The sequence below is a fragment of the Pelophylax lessonae genome (genome assembly GCF_965119305.1).
Source record: "Pelophylax lessonae genome assembly, chromosome: 7".
Lineage (NCBI taxonomy): Eukaryota > Metazoa > Chordata > Amphibia > Anura > Ranidae > Pelophylax > Pelophylax lessonae.
The window spans coordinates 223,212,117-223,232,920 of NC_138774.1; the positions used below are offsets into that span (position 1 = coordinate 223,212,117).

The following is a 20,804-nucleotide window of genomic DNA, read 5'->3' on the forward strand; positions in this document are numbered from 1 at the left end:
ATCTGTCCTGGAAGCCCTGCAGAAAGAAGGGGCAGGAGAGCAGGGATTTCAAATCCTAGGACTTCTATGTAGGCTGGGGAGGGCACTGACAGCGAATCACCCATGGAGATAAGTACAGCAGGGTTTGGAGGGGATGGGTGGGTGTAGGGCTCGTGTCAAACACAAGGCTCATGGACCAAATCCAAGCTATTTTATGTGGCCCTCGTACCCAGGGCTGTTTTTCAGCTGGAACATGACGACCACCGCTGTTTTTAACAGCTGGTTGTTAATGAAAGGGCGAGGAAGCTGGCCACCGCATCCTTATCATCAGATGACTCTTCAGCTGAATGTAAAAAAAAAAAAAATATTTCTGGCAATAAAAAAAAATCATGAAAAAAATGTCACGGGGGTCCCCCACCAATCTATACCAGGCCCTTTTGGGTCTGACGTAGATCTCATGGGTAACCCCACACCAAAATGTTTTAAAAAATGACTGTTCCCCCCTCCCCCCACAGAAGGCAGCATAATTGACTGCCTCAAAGCACTCCCCCCATGTTTGAGGGCATGTGGCCTGGTTTGGTTCAAAGGGGGGGCACTAACTCACCCCCCCCCCTTTCCTGGCCTGCATGCTCCAATAAGGGTCTGTTATGGATTTTGAGGGGGATCAAATTTATGTTTAAAACTGATCAGATGTGCGATTTAGATGCGTTCCCATAGAAGGCAATGAGCCTGGAACCAGCTTTATAGAAAGCCGGTTTGTTTCACGCGAATCAGGAGTGGTTCAAAACGCATCCATTTCGCATATATCTGAACGGAGACTTGGATTTCTTTCATTCAAACTGAGTAAACGAAATTTAACAGATTCCTTTATCCATGCTCCCATCCACCTCCTGCTGGGCTATTGAATGCTGACAGCCATCTGAATACCCCAACAGCAGCTGCATCTGGTTGAATGCAACTGCTGCTGAGCTGAACGATTTCCAACAGGCTCCTCCAACAAAAGTCTATTGAGGAATCGACTTTTGGCAGGCACAACAAAGCCACCCACTGAGGGAATTTCGGACAGATGAAATTCGCTCAGTGTATGGCCAGCTTAACTCTTTCCTAACTGTATACAGTATATCAACACCTAGCCATAAAATACCCTTTTCTGAAAATGAATCCAAATTTATCAAAAGGCAGGAGCATAGCTTTCTTTTTCTCTTTCGTTCATTGACAGACACACCTCCATATCTTTTTGACCCCTGGGTTTTGCTGCCCCCTACAGGAGTAGAACACTAGGCGGGAAAAAAAAAATTGACTACGCCTATAGGGCAGTCCTTGGGGATATACTCCCACTTCCTTACTGGGATCTCTGGCCCTGGCATTTTTTTCCTTTTTAAACTGAATTTTTTTCGTTTATTATTTTTCTGAACTACAATCGAGTCTGTTTGAGTGATAACTACAATCAGCTGCCGGACTGGGCGACACACTGGATATCCTGGATCCTTATGGTCTTCCCAGTCCAGCCAGGGAGCACAACCCGACCACAGCTCCGTCCTAGGTCGGCCATGACATAGCCCCACTGGACGGGGGCTAGCCGGCGAGTTAAGTCTTGTAAGGAGGCATAGCCTTGGTCACGACCCTGGTCATGACCTGTATCGCAGGGTACCTCTGACCCGCAAAACCCCTATTCCAAGATGGTGTGGTGGTCTGCCCAGGGTGATGCCCGCTCGGTTCCAAAGTGTGGTGAGCAGTGTCCCCCCTCTCCTCTGGTGACTTTTTTGGGTGGACGTGGGCCACTATTGTTATTGGCGGCCATGTTTGTGTAGCTTGGCGGCCATGTTTTGGTAGTTCCCCATTTAAATCAATGCGGCGCCCATTTTCTTGTAGCCTGTAGAGCGGTAATTCTGGTGGTGATTCTAGTGGCAGTGCCTGCGTTTTCTTTTTCTCTCTGATCGCCGCACAGGATGCAGCTTGACGCACTGTGTCCCTCCTGAGTCGGTGGTGGTGATTCTCTGTGGGTGTGCAAGCTCCCTGTGGTTCCACCGGTACAGTGGTGGGGGGGGGGGGATTTTTACAGCGATTTTTTTTTTTTTTTTTTTTTTCCAAGGTTTTGCTGACAATCCCCGGGTTAATTATGGAATCCCTGGAGCACGTGTCACCACCTGACCCACTCTAAGAGGCTGCGGGACCCTTTAGATCTTAGTCCACCCTGGCAGTCGTGCCTGCGGTCCTGCGGACATTGGTGTCAAAAGTTGATATGGCTCTTCAACAAAGCCTAGCAAAAAGTGTCCCCCGCCTTCACCTGCATCCTCTGCCTCCTCAGATTCTGAGGTTGATTTGGTCACCGTGAACGCGAGTCACCCTACTGGGTTTGCGTCCACGCACCCTGAGTGCTCTGACAGTGAGGATGAATCCTCTTCCACTACAGCTGCGCATGAAAAGGCGCTTGTGAAGGCACGTATTGTATCAGTGCAGGAAACTTTAAAATTGGAGGACTCAGCTAATGCTGCCTCGGCTGCGCTGGTGCAATTTGGTACCTGCAGACCATCCAAGTCGACTAAGGTTTTCCCCTTCCCTACCTATTTTGACAGCATTGTCGCAAGTCAGTGGGGTTCCCCAAAACGCATGGTCGGGATACCTAAGCCTTTCGCTTGAAGGTATCCTTTTGAAGAGTCCCTTTTTAAGAAATTGACAGTTCCACTGGTGGTAGATTCTCAGGTTTCTAGGTTAAATAAAGCCACACTGCTACCGGTGGAGGACTCTCCATCCTCTAAGGACCCTGTTGACAAGAAAGCTGAATCTCCGGTCTGATACCTTTTTTTACCGTGGCCGGTTCAATTTTGAGGCCGTTGTTTGCCAAAACCTTGGTCTCCCAGACCTTAACGGAATGGGCAAAGCTTCTGCTCAAGGATTTGGAAGGGAGTCATCCTCCTGAGCTGACGGACCTGGCAGGTCAGTTAGTGCAGGGATTACAATATATCTGTGATGCCTCTCTGTACGCGGCCCCTTTAGCCTGCAGAGTGTCTGTGACAGCTGTGACCCTCCACCACATAATTTGGCTGAAATGCTGGTCTGCGGACCAGGCTTTCAAAAGGGTACTGACCAATCTCCCTTTTGTAGGAGACCGCCTGTTCGGAGCTTCCATGGAAGAGAGCATTAATGGTCTTAAGGGAGGTAAAAGTACTCTGCTTCCACAGGTTACCAAGAGCAAGGAGCCTCTTTGCAAGCATGGTCCTTTCTATTCGGCATATAAACGGCCCTTTCGTCCAGTGGGATCGCAGGATAAGGGATCAAAATCCACCCTTACCTTCGCGGGAGGTTCCAAGAGACCCTGGTCTGGTAAGTCGAAAGCAGGTTCCATCAGTCTCGTAGACGCGTCCACTTCTGTCTGAAGGGGCACCCTCAACCATACCTCGGGTGGGGGGAAGTCTTCGCTTTTTTCCAGACCCGTGGACCTCTTTGATTCATGACAAATGGGTCCACGAGTTGATTCGGTCCGGTTACAAGATCGAGTTCCCGTCTTTGGCTCCAGCAAGGTTCTTTCTGTTCTGTCCCCGGATTGTCTGCGAAGCCTTCTTGGGAGCGGTACAGGATCTGCGCTCACAAGGATTCGTTGTACCAGTTCCAGAGTCAGAACGTTTTCAGGGGTTTTATTCAAACCTATTTACTGTTCCCAGGAAGGAAGCCAGGGTCTGTCCAATCCTAGATCTCAAGGCCTTGAACCGCTTTGTACAGGTTCAGAAATTTCGGATGGAGTTTGCACAGTAGTGGCATCCCTTCATCGTGTTTACAAAAGTGTTGGCCCTGGTGTTAGCCTTGCTAAGGCAGCGGGGGATATCGGTACTGGCAAAAGTTCGGCTGGAAACTGAATTTTCAAAATCGTCTGATTCCGTCCAACAAACTGGACTATCTGGGTCTGACTCCGGATTCAGCCTCAGTCCGGGTGTTTCTCCCGGAGAAAAAAACTCCTGAAGTTGCAGGATGCGATTTGGCTCCTGTTATCCAATCAGTGGTCATCTCTCAGGACTTGCATGCAAGTGCTGGGCCTAATGGTCTCCACCTTCGAGAAGGTTCCATTTGCTCAGTTCCATACCAGTGCAATACCTCTGCAAAATGAGAATCTTGCCAACTGGAACAAGAATCCACATTCCCTAGACAATCTGATCCTGTTGAGCCGGGGTACGAGGGGGTCCTTGATATGGTGGCTCTGCTCCCTGGCGCTTCGACAGGGAAAATCCTTTCTCCCCCTGTACTAGATGGTAGTCACCAGGGATGCCAGCCTGTTCAGATGGGGAGGTGTCTTGGGCACGGTTCTGGCTCAGGGGGTTTGGTCTCTGAAGGAGTCCAGTCTGCCCCGAATCTCCAGGATATTGATTGGCAATCAGGCTCTGCCTGTCTCTGTGAATGGATCGACTGCAGGGGCGCCCGGTAAGGATTCAATCAGACAACGCCACGGCTGTGGCGTATGTCAATCATCAAGGGGCACCAAAAGTGCCATAGGGGCCATAAAAGTGTCTGGCATTCTAAGGTGGGCAGAGCTTTTTGTTCCAGCCCTCCCTGCTCTGCATATTCCAGGGGTGGAAAATTCAGGCAGACTACTTTAGTCGACAGGCGCTGGATCAGGGAGAATGGTTCTCTTTCAACAACTGTCTACGGTGGGGACTCCCGATGTGGACCTGTTGGCCTCTTGTCCCAACCGGAAGGTTCAGAGGTTTGTGGCAAGGTCTTAGGATCGTCTGGCTGATGCCACAGACACTCTGGTGGCCCCTTGGGGCCAGTATCATCTAATGTTTACCTTTCCTCCACTAAAACTTCTGCCGAGGCTTCTGCGCAGAATCGAGGCAGAAGGGATTCCAGTCATTCTGGTGGCTCCAGACTGGCCTCGCCGGTCTTGGTACGCAGATCTAGTAAGACTGGTAGCCGATGTTCCTTGGAGACACCCTCTCAGAGAAGATCTTTTGGCTCAAGGACCGATCTTCCATCCTGCTTAAACGGCCTGGCTATTAAAAGCCAGGTACTTAAGGACACAGGATTGTGGGATTCGGTAATTCCTACACTGTTAAAAGCTAGAAAATCTACTTCTAGGAAGATTCATCATCGCGTTTGGAGGGCGTACATTACTTGGTGTAAGTCTGGAGGTGTTTCCCCCTGTTCCTTTTCTGTGTCTCGTCTTTTGGAGTTTCTCCAAAGAGGTGTAGATCAGCATTTGGACCTGGGTACCATTAAGGGCCAGATTTCCGCTTTGGCAATCTTCTTCCAACGTCCGTTGGCCACAAATTCCTTGGTTCACACGTTCTTTCAGGGGGTACGCCACCTAGCTCTTCCGGTAAGGTCCCCAGTGCCTCCGTGGGATCTCAATCTGATATTGTCGGTTCTTAAGATACCGCCTTTTGAAAACATTTGTGAACTTCCTCTGCTTACTTTGTCAGAAGGTTTCCTTCTTGGTGGCTATTACTTCTGCACGCAGGGTGTCTGAGCTGGCTGCATTGTCCTGTCGGTCACCTTACTTGCCAGTCTTTCCTTCCTAAGGTTGTCTGATTTCCACTTAAATGAAGACATTGTGTTGCCTTCCTTGTGGCCTAAGCATCCTAAAGAGATTGCCTTACATTCCCTGGATGTACCTGGCAAAGACTGAGTCGATTTGAAAATCTGATTCCCTGTTTGTCCTTACGGATGGGTCTCGTAAGGGGCAGGCCGCATCTGCGGCGACCATTTCCAGATGGATCCGGCAGACGGTGGTGCAGGCCTATTCCATGAAGTGTCAAGTCCTTCCTTTCCCTGTTAAAGCACATTCTGCGAGGGCGCTTAGTGCCTTCTGGGCCTTCCGTCATCAGGGGTCAGTGGTCCAGGTTTGCAAGGCGGCCACCTGGTCGTCTGTGCACACCTTCACCAAATTTTACAAGGTGGATGTAGTCGCATCTGCTGAAGCTGCTTTTGGCCGCAAAGTTTTGCAGGCTGCTGTTGCAGAGGCTCAAGCCTCCTGAGGGTGTATTTTTATTTTTTTTTTGGTAGGTGAGCTCCAGTTGTTTGAGGTCCTGTTTTACCTTGTTGGCTATGTTTAGCCTTTGGGAAGTGCGTTATTGCTGTGTTCTTACCACCCCCCCATGTTTGACAATGCTTTGGGACGTCCCAAGGGTCAAGAAGATCTGGAGCTGTGTCCGTCAATGAACGAAAGAGAAAATTGGATTTTTGTCTTACCGTAAAATCCTTTTCTCTGATGTTCATTGACGGACACAGCACCCACCCCTCTGTTGAGTTGGGTTATGTATTCTTCTGACACTGCTTGTTACAAAACTGAAGTCCTATAGCAGGAAGTGGGAGTATGCCCCCAAGGACTGCCCTATAGGCGTAGTCATTTTGTTTTTTACATCTAGTGTCCTACTCCTGTAGGGGGCAGCAGAACCCAAGGATCAAGAAGATATGGAGCTGTGTCCATCAATGAACCTCAGAATAAAGGATTTTACGGTAAGACAAAAATCCATTTTTTTTTTTTCTTCTGTACAACATTTGTTTTATATTTAACTGCTAAGTGGAGTCATTGTATTTGATGTTCGCATAGAAGGAGCTGCTAGTTACATCGATCTACTCCATGTTTTCTCGTCTTGTCCCATTTTGAAGTTAGCCAATCTGGTCTGACAGGTGGAAAGGTCTCATAATCACCAGACTAGGGAACAATCAGCAAGCAGACTCAGTGTTTATTATCAGTAGGGGAAGGAGGGCTCCTTGATTGATCTGTAAAACTCCAGCTGAGTCCAGCTTCCTAAACATCTGACAGACATTCAATGGAAGTGTCAATATTTTGGTTCTTGCACCAATCAGCAGAGCATTGAAGCTTGTAAAGTACCGACATGTCTTAATTACCCTCAGCATAGGGGCTGCTTTAATTTCATGGTGGATCTCACAACCTGCTGTACATTTTATATCCATCTCCACTGTTTCCTTCACTTCAAGTAAAAAAAAAAAAGAAAAAAAACATTTAGAGGAATGAGAGTAGTATGAGAAAGTTGGTATTTAAGTTGAACTCCAGGGAAATGTAAAAGCGACCTTATGCAGGGTGGTTTCCCCCACATTTCAATAATTAAATGCTCATTTTTACCTAGGGTACTAATAAAAAACACTTTTACTCATCTTACCCCTCACACCCCCAGGAGCCAGCGCTCTCCTTCTCTCTCTAGAGTGCGAGAGCGCCCTTGGCATCCTTACTTGCATGCAGGAATGCTTGTTGTGCACTATATGTGACGGCAGAGGCCCGGGGGAGCAAGGAATAAAGTAATAGGGCTTTTCAATGGCCCTGTAAACAAAAATGCTGCAAGGGTTCTTTTTCTTTTCCCGCAGAGATCATCTGTAACCAATGTTGGGCAGCTTTTACATACACACTCCAAGGCCACAGGAATTGAGAATGTATGTGCATTTCACATTTTGATAGAAGTGATTCAGACATTTGTTAAAGCACCTGATCACTTCACATCAGAACACCCCCCCCCCCTCCCCTCACCAACACCATGTTTTCTAGGCTCTACTGCCCCACCACCGAGCCTAGGGCAGACAAGATGGGTCTTGCTGGGTAGGGCAGAGGGGGAGCTCAGTGAACATCAGTTTGCAAATCCTCTCTTCGGTGAATGAACGAGGAAGCAATGTGTATTATGTCCCTTCCTGGTTCAGAGCTGTCTTTACTTGGGAGCATTAGTTGGGGAAAGAGCTAATGGAGCACCATCTGTGCTCTATTACAGTGTTTCTCAACTCCGGTCCTCAGGGCACACTAACAGGCCAGGTTTGCAAGAAAACTGAAATACATCACGGGTGATATAATTTGCTGCTCAGTGATTGCAGTATTCTAGTCTGCATCTCCCCAATGTAATACTTAAAATCTGCCCTGTTAGTGTGCCCTGAGGACCAGAGTTGAGAAACACCTGCTCTCTTAGCTTTACTGGAGTGCAGGTTAGACACCATGGGTCCAATAGATCCTTTAATTCTCATTATAGAAATCCTGTAACAAGCTATATGCTATCACACGGGGAGGGCTATTGGCCCACTATTTGATAGCAATAAAATGATGTGAGAAGGAAAAGTAAAAAAAAAAAAGCCTAGGAAAGAATATAAAAACATTTTTTTCTTTTAGGCCCACCCTTATGTAGATGTGTATGCATGTTTCAGGTGTGGCTATGTATGAAATCGACTATTACGCTACATGTGTTCTATATTGCCGCTCAAACTGCAGTGGGAGTAAGAATTCTAGGGCCATTATTTATGGTCAATTCTAAACTGATGACTTGTAAGGGCATTTAAAGCACTGCGTATGGATAATTTTAGACACAAAGGTTTTTAGCTGTTTACAGGCGTATGCAACTTTAGGACTTGACATGTTTGGTATCTTATTTACTTGGCACAACCTCATCTTTTATCTTTTCACAAGTAAAAAAAAAAAAAGTAGTATGTTGTTTGTGTGCACTCAAATTTAAGTTATTACTTTTTTTGGAAAGCATGCATTTGATAAACCATTGTGCTAATATTGCGTGACATAAAAATGGAACTACCACCATATTATTTCTCAGGGTTTTTGATTTCAGAATATCTATAGTGTTTGGGGGTTTTCTTCAGGCCTAAAATGTGCAAAACAGACTTTTTCTCATAGATGCCTCTACCTGCCAGAACCTTTTTCTGCAAGGGTACACAAAGTCGTGCATGCGCAGCTTGGTGTATAGTCTTGGCACGATGCTGTGCCTGGATAAATTAACTCCTATGCTCATGTATGGGAGTTGGGTCATCCTGGCTTATGGAAGTGGCCAAAGACTTGGAACATAAGAAAAAGATTGGGAGAGGATAGATGTGCCAACAATGGGAGTGGGTCATGGGCAGCACAGCGCTGGAGGCGATCATTTTGTTAGGTAAGTCTGCCATATTTTGCAAGTAGGCAGCACATACTTGCACATCATTGCAAAAAGCTCCAAAACGGGTGCAATTTTAAATATATGTAGACCTAGTTAACATTTTTGTAAAAGCGTTACCATGTTAAAGCCCACTGAACTTTCAGATTGAATCTGCTAAAGCCATTCCAGGGGCATCTAAGAAAAAAAAGGGGGGTTCAAAGCATTACAGTTAATTTCTGTAGAAGGCAGCCACAGCCTGAGTCTTCATGAAGCAATATGCCATGAGGGTCCTTGTTCATGCATTTCTGCATGTCCTTGTTCAAGATCCTGTGCACGCAATCAGAAGGCTGTCTGCCACGGATGCCATGCATGCTTGTCCTTTATCCCTTATCAGCCTGGACTACCACCCACAAGTACTCCCCCCCCCCCCCCAATCACCAGCCTGTACATACCTCCAGGCTATAAGTTGTTGTCATTGACACCATTCATTCTTCTGGCTTCATGTCCATCAGAGAGACAGCCTAGTCTTGATTTGATCACCCTGCTAGTATCTCACCTAACCTGGCATCACCTGGGTCAGCAGGGAAGCGTGGGCCTGGGAAAGCTACGTGGGCTAAGGCCCCACTACTGACACAATGGGACTGGGCCAGTACAGGATGATTGCCTCTAACCCCTCAGCAGACCTGACCGTAGGCATTCTGTATGTGAAGGGTCTACTGTAAATATGATTAGGAATAGCTTTCCTGCATTACATCACTTGTAAGCCAAGGGGTTCCCAGATAATCAGGTCATCAACTAAAGACAAGAGGGATGGATTACAACACCTCAATGTAAAACTGAAGCCCTGAGTAAGCAGCATTTATTCCACATTTGCATTTCAAGGCTTTCATTTTCTATCAGGACTGGAGCGTACCTTTTAATCCCAATAAAATACACTGCAGTCAGCTTTTTAGCTGCCAGTGGCTGATTTTAAACCAAAGGGGAAACTAACCCACATTACTATATATATATATATATATATATATATATATATAAAATAATGTCAAGTATATGAACATCGTATAATAAACATTTTTAAACGCTTCTTCATTGCTGTGTCTTTTGCTTAAAGCTAACATTTAGTGTAGGTTTTTCTGGCTCTTTAAGTGCTTGGCTTGTGATAGAAAAACATATTGACAGATACTGCAGGGAAGCAGTTTGCTGAGCACAGACAAATGCAGGACCCAGTCTGCAGCCAATCCCTAATTTTCTCCCAATTATTGATTGGGCAAAGAAGACTTTGCATAGGAATACTAAATGTGTATTCAGTGCCCCCTCCCCCAACTGACTGCAACTAAAATGTTTTTCAATTACAGTATAACAAACTTTTTTTTCCCGTTTTTGGATCGAGTGTGGAATATTTAAACCACTATCAGGTCGGTATATATAATTTAGGAGATTTCCTTTCAGTTCCTGTTCTGTAGACACTACAGGAAATGAGAGGAAATCTCTCCAAAGTGGGATAAATGCCCTCTTGTCAACAGAGTAAGTGTCATTAAAGATTTCGACGCAATTCCTGTTATGATAACTCAAATTGTTGGATTCCCCATCACTGTCAGTCCCGTTGTTAGTGATGAAACAGCGAAAGTAAATCTTGCTAACTGGGGCACAGACAGCAGTAAAAATCTGACGACAATGGCATTTCTCTGTTCGGGTTGTTGCGGCTGCGAGAATCGACCGCACAGATGTGAACCTAGACTTCGTTGGAATCCCAGGTGACAACACAGCAGCATAGTTGGTAGATAGGGGCAGAGGGCAGTCACCAGATAACAGTAAGTGCCTTTACAACCACTTTAAGTCCTTGTTAAGGCTGAAGGTTTAATAGAATGCCTGAAGGTAAAAAAAACCCTCAGCCCATCCTAATACTTACCTAAGCCCGATCTCGATCAGCGACGTGCACGAGACCCGAGACTTTCCCAGATCTCTCCCTCCTGTTTAATTGAGATGCAGCAGCCATTGGCTTCCGCTGCTGTCAATCACAGACAGAGATGCATGGGGTGGGGCTGAGATGCAGAGAGCCAGCTCTGGAATATGCATGAGTGGCTTGCTATGGGGGCACTCGGCAAGGGGGGGGGGACCCGAGAAGAGGAGGTTTGGGGCTGCTTTGCGAAAAAACATTGCACAGAGCAGGCAAGTATGACATTTTTTTTTTTTTTTTTTTTATAAAACTTTTTCCTTTACAATCACTTTAATGGCCGACTCATCAGGTAATATTTTAATAAAATCTGCCGATTTAAAAATGTTACCTCTTATGACATTTTAGAGATTGGGTTTATGTATATTTGAAAACATTAACACACATCATTATGGCTTTTTTTCAGTAAGATGATCGCTTTCACACATATGTTTTATGAAGAAAACAGTAATGTAAAGGTGTAGTGACCTGCAGCATAATTTTCACCTTTGGAGAACTTGTTAGAGGATATGACCTCGTTTAGTCCTCAACCTTCCATGTAAAATTTCATGTTAAAAACTACAAAAAAAAAAAAAACTGCAAAAAGTAAAACAGACGCTTGCTCCCACCCATTCATTTACCTAGACGACCTAGATGCCACTGTGACTTTTCCTTCTGCAGCCATCTGGGAATCCCGAGGACGAGACCTCACAAGCATACACTCCTGCACAGGTTTTAATTAATAATTTAGTAAATATAGGTTAGATCAGTTTTAATAAAAAGTCTCAATTTTGCAGAACCCCTGCATTTTAGCTATATATTTATAGCATAATCTCTATGCAGCTTTGCTTATTTTTGGAGAGTGTGGAGGTTTTCTTGTGTGTTGAATAAAAAGTTCCCTACCAGATGGAAGGCCAATTTTAGGACAGCTGAGTCTTAGAGAAAAAAAAAAAAGTCCAGTCCAAAGCCTTCAGCTCGGCTATCTTGTGACCTTGTAAACAGAGGGGGGGACACAGTTTGTATGCTCCTGCAGATTCAGTGTGTCTTTGCTGGATTCGGGCCAGAGAGTGTCATCTTGTCACTACGAGCATTAAACATGACAGCGAGGGTGATGCTTGTAATTTCACCACTTCTCCTTCTCTCCCTCCTCTTTGCAGACCTGGTTAAGAAGTTATATCAAGCTGTTTCAGGCTCCTTGCCAACGCTGCGGGAAGTTTTTACAGGACGGCCTGCCACCCACATGGAGAGATTTCCGTACTTTGGAGGCTTTTCATGATACCTGCCGCCAGTAGTGTCGAAGTGCTGATCTCTGTGGGGGCTTTTGGGGACACCATCTTCATGCCAATTTATTGTGGTTTTTCTGGACAAGTTTTTCAAGTTTCTTCAGTGAGAAGAAGTTCCTTCCACCCCAGGGGGCAGTGGAACTTTACACCCCACAGATGAGAAAATAAACTCTCTATAGGCTCAACTAATGTACAGCCAATTCTCAGTGACTGGGGCACTTCAATGACATTTAGATATGGCTGAATTCTTAAACTGAGGGGAGATTGGGAATTTACTGATTTATACAGCTGTTTTCTCATCTTGTCAAATGCCATCTTTATCTCCAAAGAGACCAGAGAAATATAGAATTTTCTATCCTTTATCATGTTTTGATAAATATTGAGCTATTGTATATCTTTGTTTTGCTTTTGATAAAATGTTTTTATCATCTTTGTAGCTATGAATTTGTCCATAAACTGGAAAATAGAATACAGTAGGGTGCATAAGGCTGTTTAAATGTGTTTGCCTTTGTTCAGGGCATCTTCCCCATGGACCATCTTTATTGCTGCGTGGAGCATCGTTGATGTCTATGCTTTTTATGGACAGCTGTATGGAGTGGTTGTGCTTTTTTCAATGAATGTGTTCAGTGCCAGACCCATAGAAGCATTTATGTGTGGTATACAGTGCATCCAGGAAGGAATTCACAGCGCTTCACTTTTTCCACATTTTGTTATGTTACAGCCTTATTCCACAATAGAATAAATTATTAATTAAAATTCTATAAACAATACTCCATAATGACAACGTAAAAGAAGTTTGTTTTAAATCTTTGCAAATATAATAAAACAAATAATTGAAAAAAAAAAAACCCCATGTACAGAAGTATTCACAGCTTTTGCTCAATATTTTTTTGAAGCACCTTTGCACCAAATACAGCCTCCAGTCTTTTTGAGGATGATGCTACAAGCTTGGCACACCTATTTTTGGACAGTTTCTCTCATTCTTCTTTGCAGGAACTCTCTAGCTCCATCAAGTTGGATGGGGAGCATTGGTGCACAGCCATTTTCAGATCTCTCCAGAGATGTTCAGTCAGGTTCAAGTCTGGGCTCTGGCTGGGCCACTCAAGGACATTCAAGAGTTGTCCCGTAGCCAATCCTTTGTTATCTTGGCTGTGTGCTTAGGGTCGTTGTCCTGTTGGAAGGTGAACCTTTGCCCCAGACTGAGGTCCAGAGTGCTCTGGAGCAGGTTTTCATTAAGGGTGTCTCTTTACATTGCTGCATTCGTCTTTCCCTCGATCTTGACTAGTCTCCCAGTTCCTGCTACTGAAAAACATCCCCACAACATGATGCTGCCACCACCATGCTTCACTGTAGGGATGGTATTGGCCAGGTGATTAGTGGTGCCTGGTTTCCTCCAGACATGACGCTTGCCATTCAGGCCAAATAGTTGTTTCTCATGGTCTGAGAGCCCTTTAGGTGCCTTTTGGCAAACTCCTGGCGAGCTGTCATGTGCCTTTTACTGAGGAGTGGCTTCCGTCTGGCCACTCTACCATATAGGCCTGATTGGTGGAGTGCTGCAGAGATGGTTGTTCTTCTGGAAGGTTCTCCTCTGTCCACACATAAATGCTGGCGCTCTGTCAGAGTTACCATCGGGCTCTTGGTCACCTCCCAGACTAAGTCCCTTCTCCCCCAGTCGCTCAGTTTGGCCAGGAGGCCCGCTCTAGGAAGAGTCCTGGTGGTTCCAAACTTCTACCATTTACAGATGATGGAGGCCGCTGTGCTCATGGGGACTTTTTAATGTTGCAGAAATTGTTCTGTACCCTTGCCCAGATCTGTGCCTTGATACAATCCAGTCTCTGAGATCTACAGACAATTCCTTGGACTTCATGGCTTGGTTTCTGCTCTGGCATGCACTGTTAACTGTGGGACCTTATACAGACAGGTGTGTACCTTTCCAAATCATGTCCAATCAGCTAAAGTTACCACAGGGTGACTCCAATCAAGTCGAAGAAACATCTCAAGGATGATCAGTGGAAACAGGATGTACCTGAGCATTATTGAGTGTCATGGCAAAGGCTGTGAAAACGTATGTACATGTGATTTTTTTCGCTGTTTAATTTTAATAAATTTGCAAAGATTTGAAACAAACTTCTTTCACATTGTCATTATAGTGGAATTGTTTGTAGAATTCTGGGGAAAAAATAACTTTAATCAATTTTGGAATAAGGCTGTAATTTAGAGGGACACTCTAGATTTATTTTGAATTGAGACCCGTGTGGAGGAAACATCGTAGTCAGTTGTTATATGCCTGTGCATTTGAAATATGTAAGCAAATTTAAAGCTGAAATCCAGGATACTAAACATGTTGTTTATTCATTATACTCTTTCTCCCAGTGTACATTAGCAATGTTTCCTTCCTCAAAATATGTTTTGTAAATACTATAGATAATGAATCAGCAACCTTTTCTACATTAAAGTGGATGTAAACCCTCACATATACCCAGTGAAATGAACAGCCTCAAATGATACACCTAGATGAGAAAACTCTTCTTACTTGTATATCTGCTGTCTTCAGCTTGCTAGACTCTTTAGAAAGTGAACATTGTGTTAAAAATGTTTCTTCCTGTTTTAGCAGTGGGAGGGGAGTCCAGGCAAATACTGTGTGTGAGCTGATTGGAGGAAAGGCACCCCCCCACCACCACATAGGCAGAAGAATGAAGAAATTTGCAGAGCTGTGCTGTGAATAGACCAGTCCTCTGCTTATCTGTCTCTAAGTTACCTCCCTGACACAAATTTTCAGCTGATTTTATCTCCTGTGTTAGAGAGCTTTTTCAGAAGTTATGCTGATAGAGAAACGGAAAAGCAGAAAGATGCTGGACTTAGGGCTTTGGAGAGAGAGAGAGAGGTATACACTACAGAAATATGTGCGCAGGTCAGATTTCATGAATGGGGTTTACAGCCACTTTTAAGTGTCAATTTACAAGCATTACACAACTTGCATGCCAGTGAGCACTAGAGCACTGTAGCCATATAGTTTTATTTTTAAATTTTGCCGGTATAGTTCTGGTAATGGCAGGTTGAATTCCGTTTTTTATTTTATCACACATAATTCACATTCACCATTAATAAGTACTGCACAGTGAACTGAACTTCATTTCAGTGTTTTCCCTTTCCCAGCTTAGTTGTGCAATGTCTGGCTGCAATTTCAGCTGCACACATGCTGCCAAATTATCTATTGTTAGGGCTGGTTCACACCAAATGCCGTCCAGTGCGTTTTTATTCTGCATTAAAAAAAAAACACATTGGACAGCATTTAAGGTAGTTGTAAAGGCTCAGAGTTTTTTACCTTCATGCATTTTGTGTGCACAGCAGCCCCTCCAGCCCTTCTAATACTTACCTGAGCCTCATCTTGATCCAGCGATTTGCACGAGAGCAGCGGCTGATCTGGGTCTCTTCCTCATTGGTTGAGGCAGCAGCCAGTGAGCCAATGAGGAGGGAATTGGGGCAGGGCTGAGCTGTGCTCTGTGTGTGAATGGACACACAAAACGGGCTTGGGGGTAAGCCTTCTCAGGTGCTCCCATAGCAAGCTGCTTGCTTTGGGGGAATGTGACAGAAGAGAGGGGCCAGGAGTGCCGGCAGGGGACCAGAGAAGAGGAGGATCGGGGCTGCTCTGTGCAAAAACACTGCACAGAGCAGGTAAATATAACATTGTGGTGTTTTTTTTTTTTTTTTAAATCCGCCTTTAAAGTGGATTTCCGGCCTCAAATACCTTTTTTAACTAAAAATACCCCTATAATAGTAATCCATTGCCCTTTACAGAACCGCTATTCTCATACTTACAAGGTGTACAGTATTGAATTTTAGTCAAAATCGTACTTTTAAAAACACTGTCTGGGCGCGGCCATCTTGGATGTGGGCATCTGAAGCCGCAGTGTAATCTGCTGTGTCCTCCTTCCTGATTCCAAGGAGTGTTCTGGGAGTTCTTCCTGATTCCAGCCTCCTGGGAGTGATGACAAACAACTCCCAGGATGCAATGCAAAGGTGGAAGTGATGTCGGTGGCCGTGGCCAAAGAGGGGGGAGAAGGAGGAGGTACAATCAAAAATGCCCTGAAAATAAGGTAAGAGACCCCCGAAAAAAATTGAAAATGCCCAATTGTTGATCAGCATAGCGAGCACTCCAGGAATCACTAAAGTTGCAAAATAGGCCGGAAGTAACAATGATTCCAATGGCCCTAGTTCACACCAGTGCAGTGCATTCAAGTGCAGTCAACAAGAGTAGAACATCCTGCATTTTTTTTTTTTTTTTTATGGAACACACATCCTTAATTGAGATGAAGAAAAAAGGGGAAAATTTTATTTGAATGCATGCATTAACGCATCTGGAATGCAGAAATTGTGGAGGAAACCGTCCCTAAGTTGACTTTGAGATGTACACTGTTTTCAGGTATGAAAAAAAATTTGCACAAATGTGTGGATCAAAATGCTGAGATTAATGGAAAGACCACCTTATTTAAACATAAAAGATTATCTAGTAAACTCGCTACACTACAGGCTATATAATATTTTCTTCAAATACCTTTTCTCCAAAATGTTTAGAATTTTTGATGTATATATTGGTTGAGAAATTTTGGCAAGATAACCAAAAAATGAGCAATGTATAGATATCCAAAGGAACATAATATACAAAAGCCAAAGTAAAATACCCAGAAAAAAAAATGGGAAAGTTCACTGAGCCAAAAAGACAATTGTGAAGATTATTTCACTTGCAAAAGGCAAAGTATAAACTTCATTAAATGGCTAGACTTCCAAAACATCTGGGGTGCCAAGGTTTGCCATCACTGGGCTAGAGCATTTGGAAATGGGGAGGTAGGAAGGGGTGAGGGGGGAACAGGGAAAGTAATCGGACCGAAAACACTTGAACACTCTTTTGTCAGGTTACTTTGCAACCAAAGCTCGAAAAATGCCGGTGAGTCACTATATGTCCCCCAGCACATCCACGAGATACAGACTTTCTGGACCAGGGCTATCTTCAACCAGGAATGTTTCTGTTGCCATAATGTCATTGCGTTTGTAGGCCCATTCCAAAAGATGGAGAGGGGAAGTAGATTTACACTGACAGGATATAGCTATCTGGGCTGCCAAAAGGCAATGATGTAAAATGCCTTTTTAAAGTTATGAAATGGACCCAGGGATCATCCACAACAGGGCAACTGTGGGGGAAGCCTGAACATCAGAAATGCACATAGAATTATATGAAGTGAATACATTCTGCCAAAACCACGAAAGCATGTGGCAACCCCACCAGACATGGTGCTATGAGTCTTCCCATTGTGAACACCTCCAGCACAGGCTACAGGTGGCCAGGTCTTTTGGAGCTGGTACCATAGTGACAATATCTTGTAACTTTTCTCCTGGAAATAGGTAGACATGGAGAGTTTGCGGGTAAAAATAATTTCCTCAACTCTTCCTCGGAGAAAGTGCTACCAAGATTTTTCTCTCTTAGCACCCCATACAACTGGGATACAGTATTATCTGGGGGTGAATCCCGAGAATGCCCTCTAATGGAGTGACATCAGGAACTGGACAGGCCTCAGTCATAAACCTATGGAAGAAAGCCGAGAGCTAGAACTAAGGGGTGCCATTGCTGACTTTGCACAGTGGTAGAAGGGCAGGCCTGGCAATCTGGGTCTTTCCCTTGATAGCAATGTTACCGTAGCAATCTGCATATCTTGTCCAAAAGATGGGTTGTCGAAAATAGGCATCAAGGGGCTTGGTCTGTGTGAGAGTCCACGGGGAATAACAAATTTATCCCAAAGGGAAAGAAGGTGTTTGGCCTGGTGAGGAAGGGAGGTTAGAGGCAGTCGTTGGGTAAATGACAACCAAGGGAGAGCCCATACGTCATGGGGGGAGAGCGCTTGTTCCAGCTGGACCCCTCTTTTGTCAGAACTGTGATGGAACCAATTGGATAATCTAGTCAGGTTGGCTGCTTTGTGATACAGTTCAAAGTCTGGGAGGCCTATACCCTCAGCAGGCTTAAGTTTACTGAGATCCGTCAGCTTCAGGCACAGGCGATGAGAACCCTAGACCAACTCCAGGACTTGTTACCGACACTACAGGCTATATATAATATTTAACATGTTTCTTTTACAGTTGTTTTTAATTAAAAATATTTTTGTAGACCTGTGACTATTGATCTTGCAGGTGCCACTAAAAATGGCTTTGCTGCACCATGGCATGCATACCCTAGATTGCTGACTCCTGACTTAGATACTTGTACATGATAACCGCCGCATGACCGTGAAAGTCCTTTCAAGCTTTAGCATATTAATGGACTGTAGGGAGTGAAACAACTCACAGATGATGTTTAGGCTGTTGCTTTATTTCAGGAATCAATACACAGTCAATGAGACATGCTGGTGACATGGTGACAAAGTACCAGGAATGTGTTTCCTCAAAAGAGGGGTTGAATGATGCCGGGCATCATAGAGCGCGGAGGATATGTGGCAGCCACATACTGCACAACAATATTCAACGATCAGAGCATGGAGGGCAAAAGACAAAGGGTGAAGAGAACAGCAAGAGAAGCACCTGCATTCCCAGCTCAATTAATACTTCACGGGGGAGACCCGAGCAAACAGCCGGCACCTCTGCCGGCTGGATGGAGTCCCAATCTAAGCCGGATGTGGCTTTGATCGGGTCTCCGATTACGTAACCCAGAGGCGGCGTCCATGACGTCACATCCGGGTTACTCAGCTGCTAAAGGCGGCAGATTCAAAAAGTGAGTGTATTCAGAAATGCAGTTTTTGGAGTTTTGAATACATGGAAGTGTGGTGGAGGGGTCTAGGGTCTTTTTAGACCCTCGATCCCTCCATAAAGAGTACCTGTCACTGCATATTGCTGTCACAAGGGATGTTTACATTGCTTGTGACAGCAATAAAAGTGATCAGATTTTTTTTTTTTTTTTTTTAAAACCTGTGTTAAAATTAAAAAAAAATATTAAATAAATAGGAAAAAAAAAGATTTAGCCGTCCCCGTCGCCGTTGGCTCGCGCACAAAAGAAAATGTATATGGAAGTCGAGCTGCGAATGAGATCACTGCTCAACCACACATGAGGTATTGCCGCGATCGCCAGAGCATGAGCAATAAAAAAAAGAGCTACACTCTAACTCTAAACTGGTAACTGTTAAAAAATTTTAAAGCATCGCCTATGGAGATTTCTATTGACCGTAGTTTGTCGCCATTCCACGGGTGTGCGCAATTTTAAACCGTAACATGTTGGGTATCTATTTACTCAGCGTGACATAATCTTTCACAAAAATGGGCTAACTTTACTGTTTAGTTTTTTTTAAATGCAGTGAAATGTGATTTTTCGTAATTTTTCCCCAAAAAAAGGCGTTTGAAAGACCACTGCGCAAATACCGTGTAACAAAAAATATTGCAATGACCGCCATTTTATTCTCCAGAATCTTTGCTAAAATATATATATATATATATATAATGTTTGGGGGTTCTAAGTAATTTTCTAGCAAAAAAATACTGATTTTAACTTGTAAACAAAAAGTGTCAAAAATAGGCCTGGAGCTTAAGTGGTTATACAATTTTCTTGTTCATTTTTCTTTAGATTTACCTTCAACTATGTAGTATAAAGGCCTGCCTCATTGCATACAAAATTGAAAGTGTTTAGGTGTGACCTCATATATTATATGGTTTGGGTAAATCTAAAGGAAAGTTGTAGAAGAAAATTGTAAAATGTATGGCCAGCCTAACGGCCTTAATACGGACATTTTTTTCCAGGGCTACAAAATGCCACACCCCTTTTCCAGCTTCTCTGACTTTACCTGAGTCGGATGCCAATATGCTTGCCTCAGATGAGCAGATGAGGCAGGCACAGAAAGGAATGAGGGGGGTCTTTGAAACAGTGTTAGAGGAAGCTGTAAAGGTTTTTTCTTTTTCTTTTCTCTCACCCCCCCCCCCACTCTTCTACACCTGAAGCAGGGGCTACACAGAATAATGTAGTAAAGCAAATCTCCTGCGCTCTAGTCAAGTATGACGGAGGAAGAAAGAGATACTTCAGACACAATAGGAAGAAACCTGTGGTCTTGCTGCCCCCTCAGGATCAAGGGTGTCCAGAACAAACTGGGAAAAAGACAAAAGAAAAGGGGCGCACCGACCTAGTGCATCACCACTAAAAGCATTTATTAAAATGTTAAAAAGTATACAGTATACTCACAAGGCAGGTGTGATAATACACACATCAATATTGCACATAAAATCTCCAAGGTAGCCAAAGTCCCACACAAAGCTGAATGGCATGCAGTGTGCTGCATGGGGCTGCTATGGCTGGGCTGACGCGTTTCAGGGGCGAGCCCCCTTCCTCACAGCCAGAGAAATTGCTGCTCTTCCAACTTCTCTGAAAGCAAGAAAAGTCACTTCCAGAAAGATCTACTATTGTCCCTCGAAATTGATGTGCAGTAGCTCCAGAGCTTAGTGAATGAGCAGAAGCTCTGCTAAATTCCATTATCCAATCGTATGTAAGCAAAAATGTTTTTTACTTGCACGTGATTGGGTATTCTTTGCAGAGGGAAGCTTTACCTCATTTACTAAACTTTGGAGCAACTGCACTTTGAAAAGTGCAGTCTATTTGCTTTTAGTAAATCAACCCCATAATCCTACCATCCTTATGCCCTTCTTCAAAGCATCAAAAGGAATTATGTTTTTATTGTCTAGACATAATCAGACATTAGGATCTACCCTAAAAGCAACAGCTTCGGTCAGGAA

The 20,804-nt window shown here is 44.3% G+C and overlaps 1 protein-coding gene across 1 annotated transcript in view; it reads left to right on the forward strand.

Annotated features, from left to right (window-relative positions):
- MED27 (mediator complex subunit 27) overlaps positions 1-12,477 on the forward strand; it is a 550,125-nt gene extending 537,648 nt beyond the window's left edge. Inside the window, exon 8 of the mRNA XM_082263750.1 lies at positions 11,922-12,477. Coding sequence (XP_082119876.1) covers positions 11,922-12,056 — 135 coding nt within the window. The 3' untranslated portion in view covers positions 12,057-12,477. The remainder of the gene's footprint in view (positions 1-11,921) is intronic.
- The last annotated feature ends 8,327 nt before the right edge of the window (positions 12,478-20,804 follow it).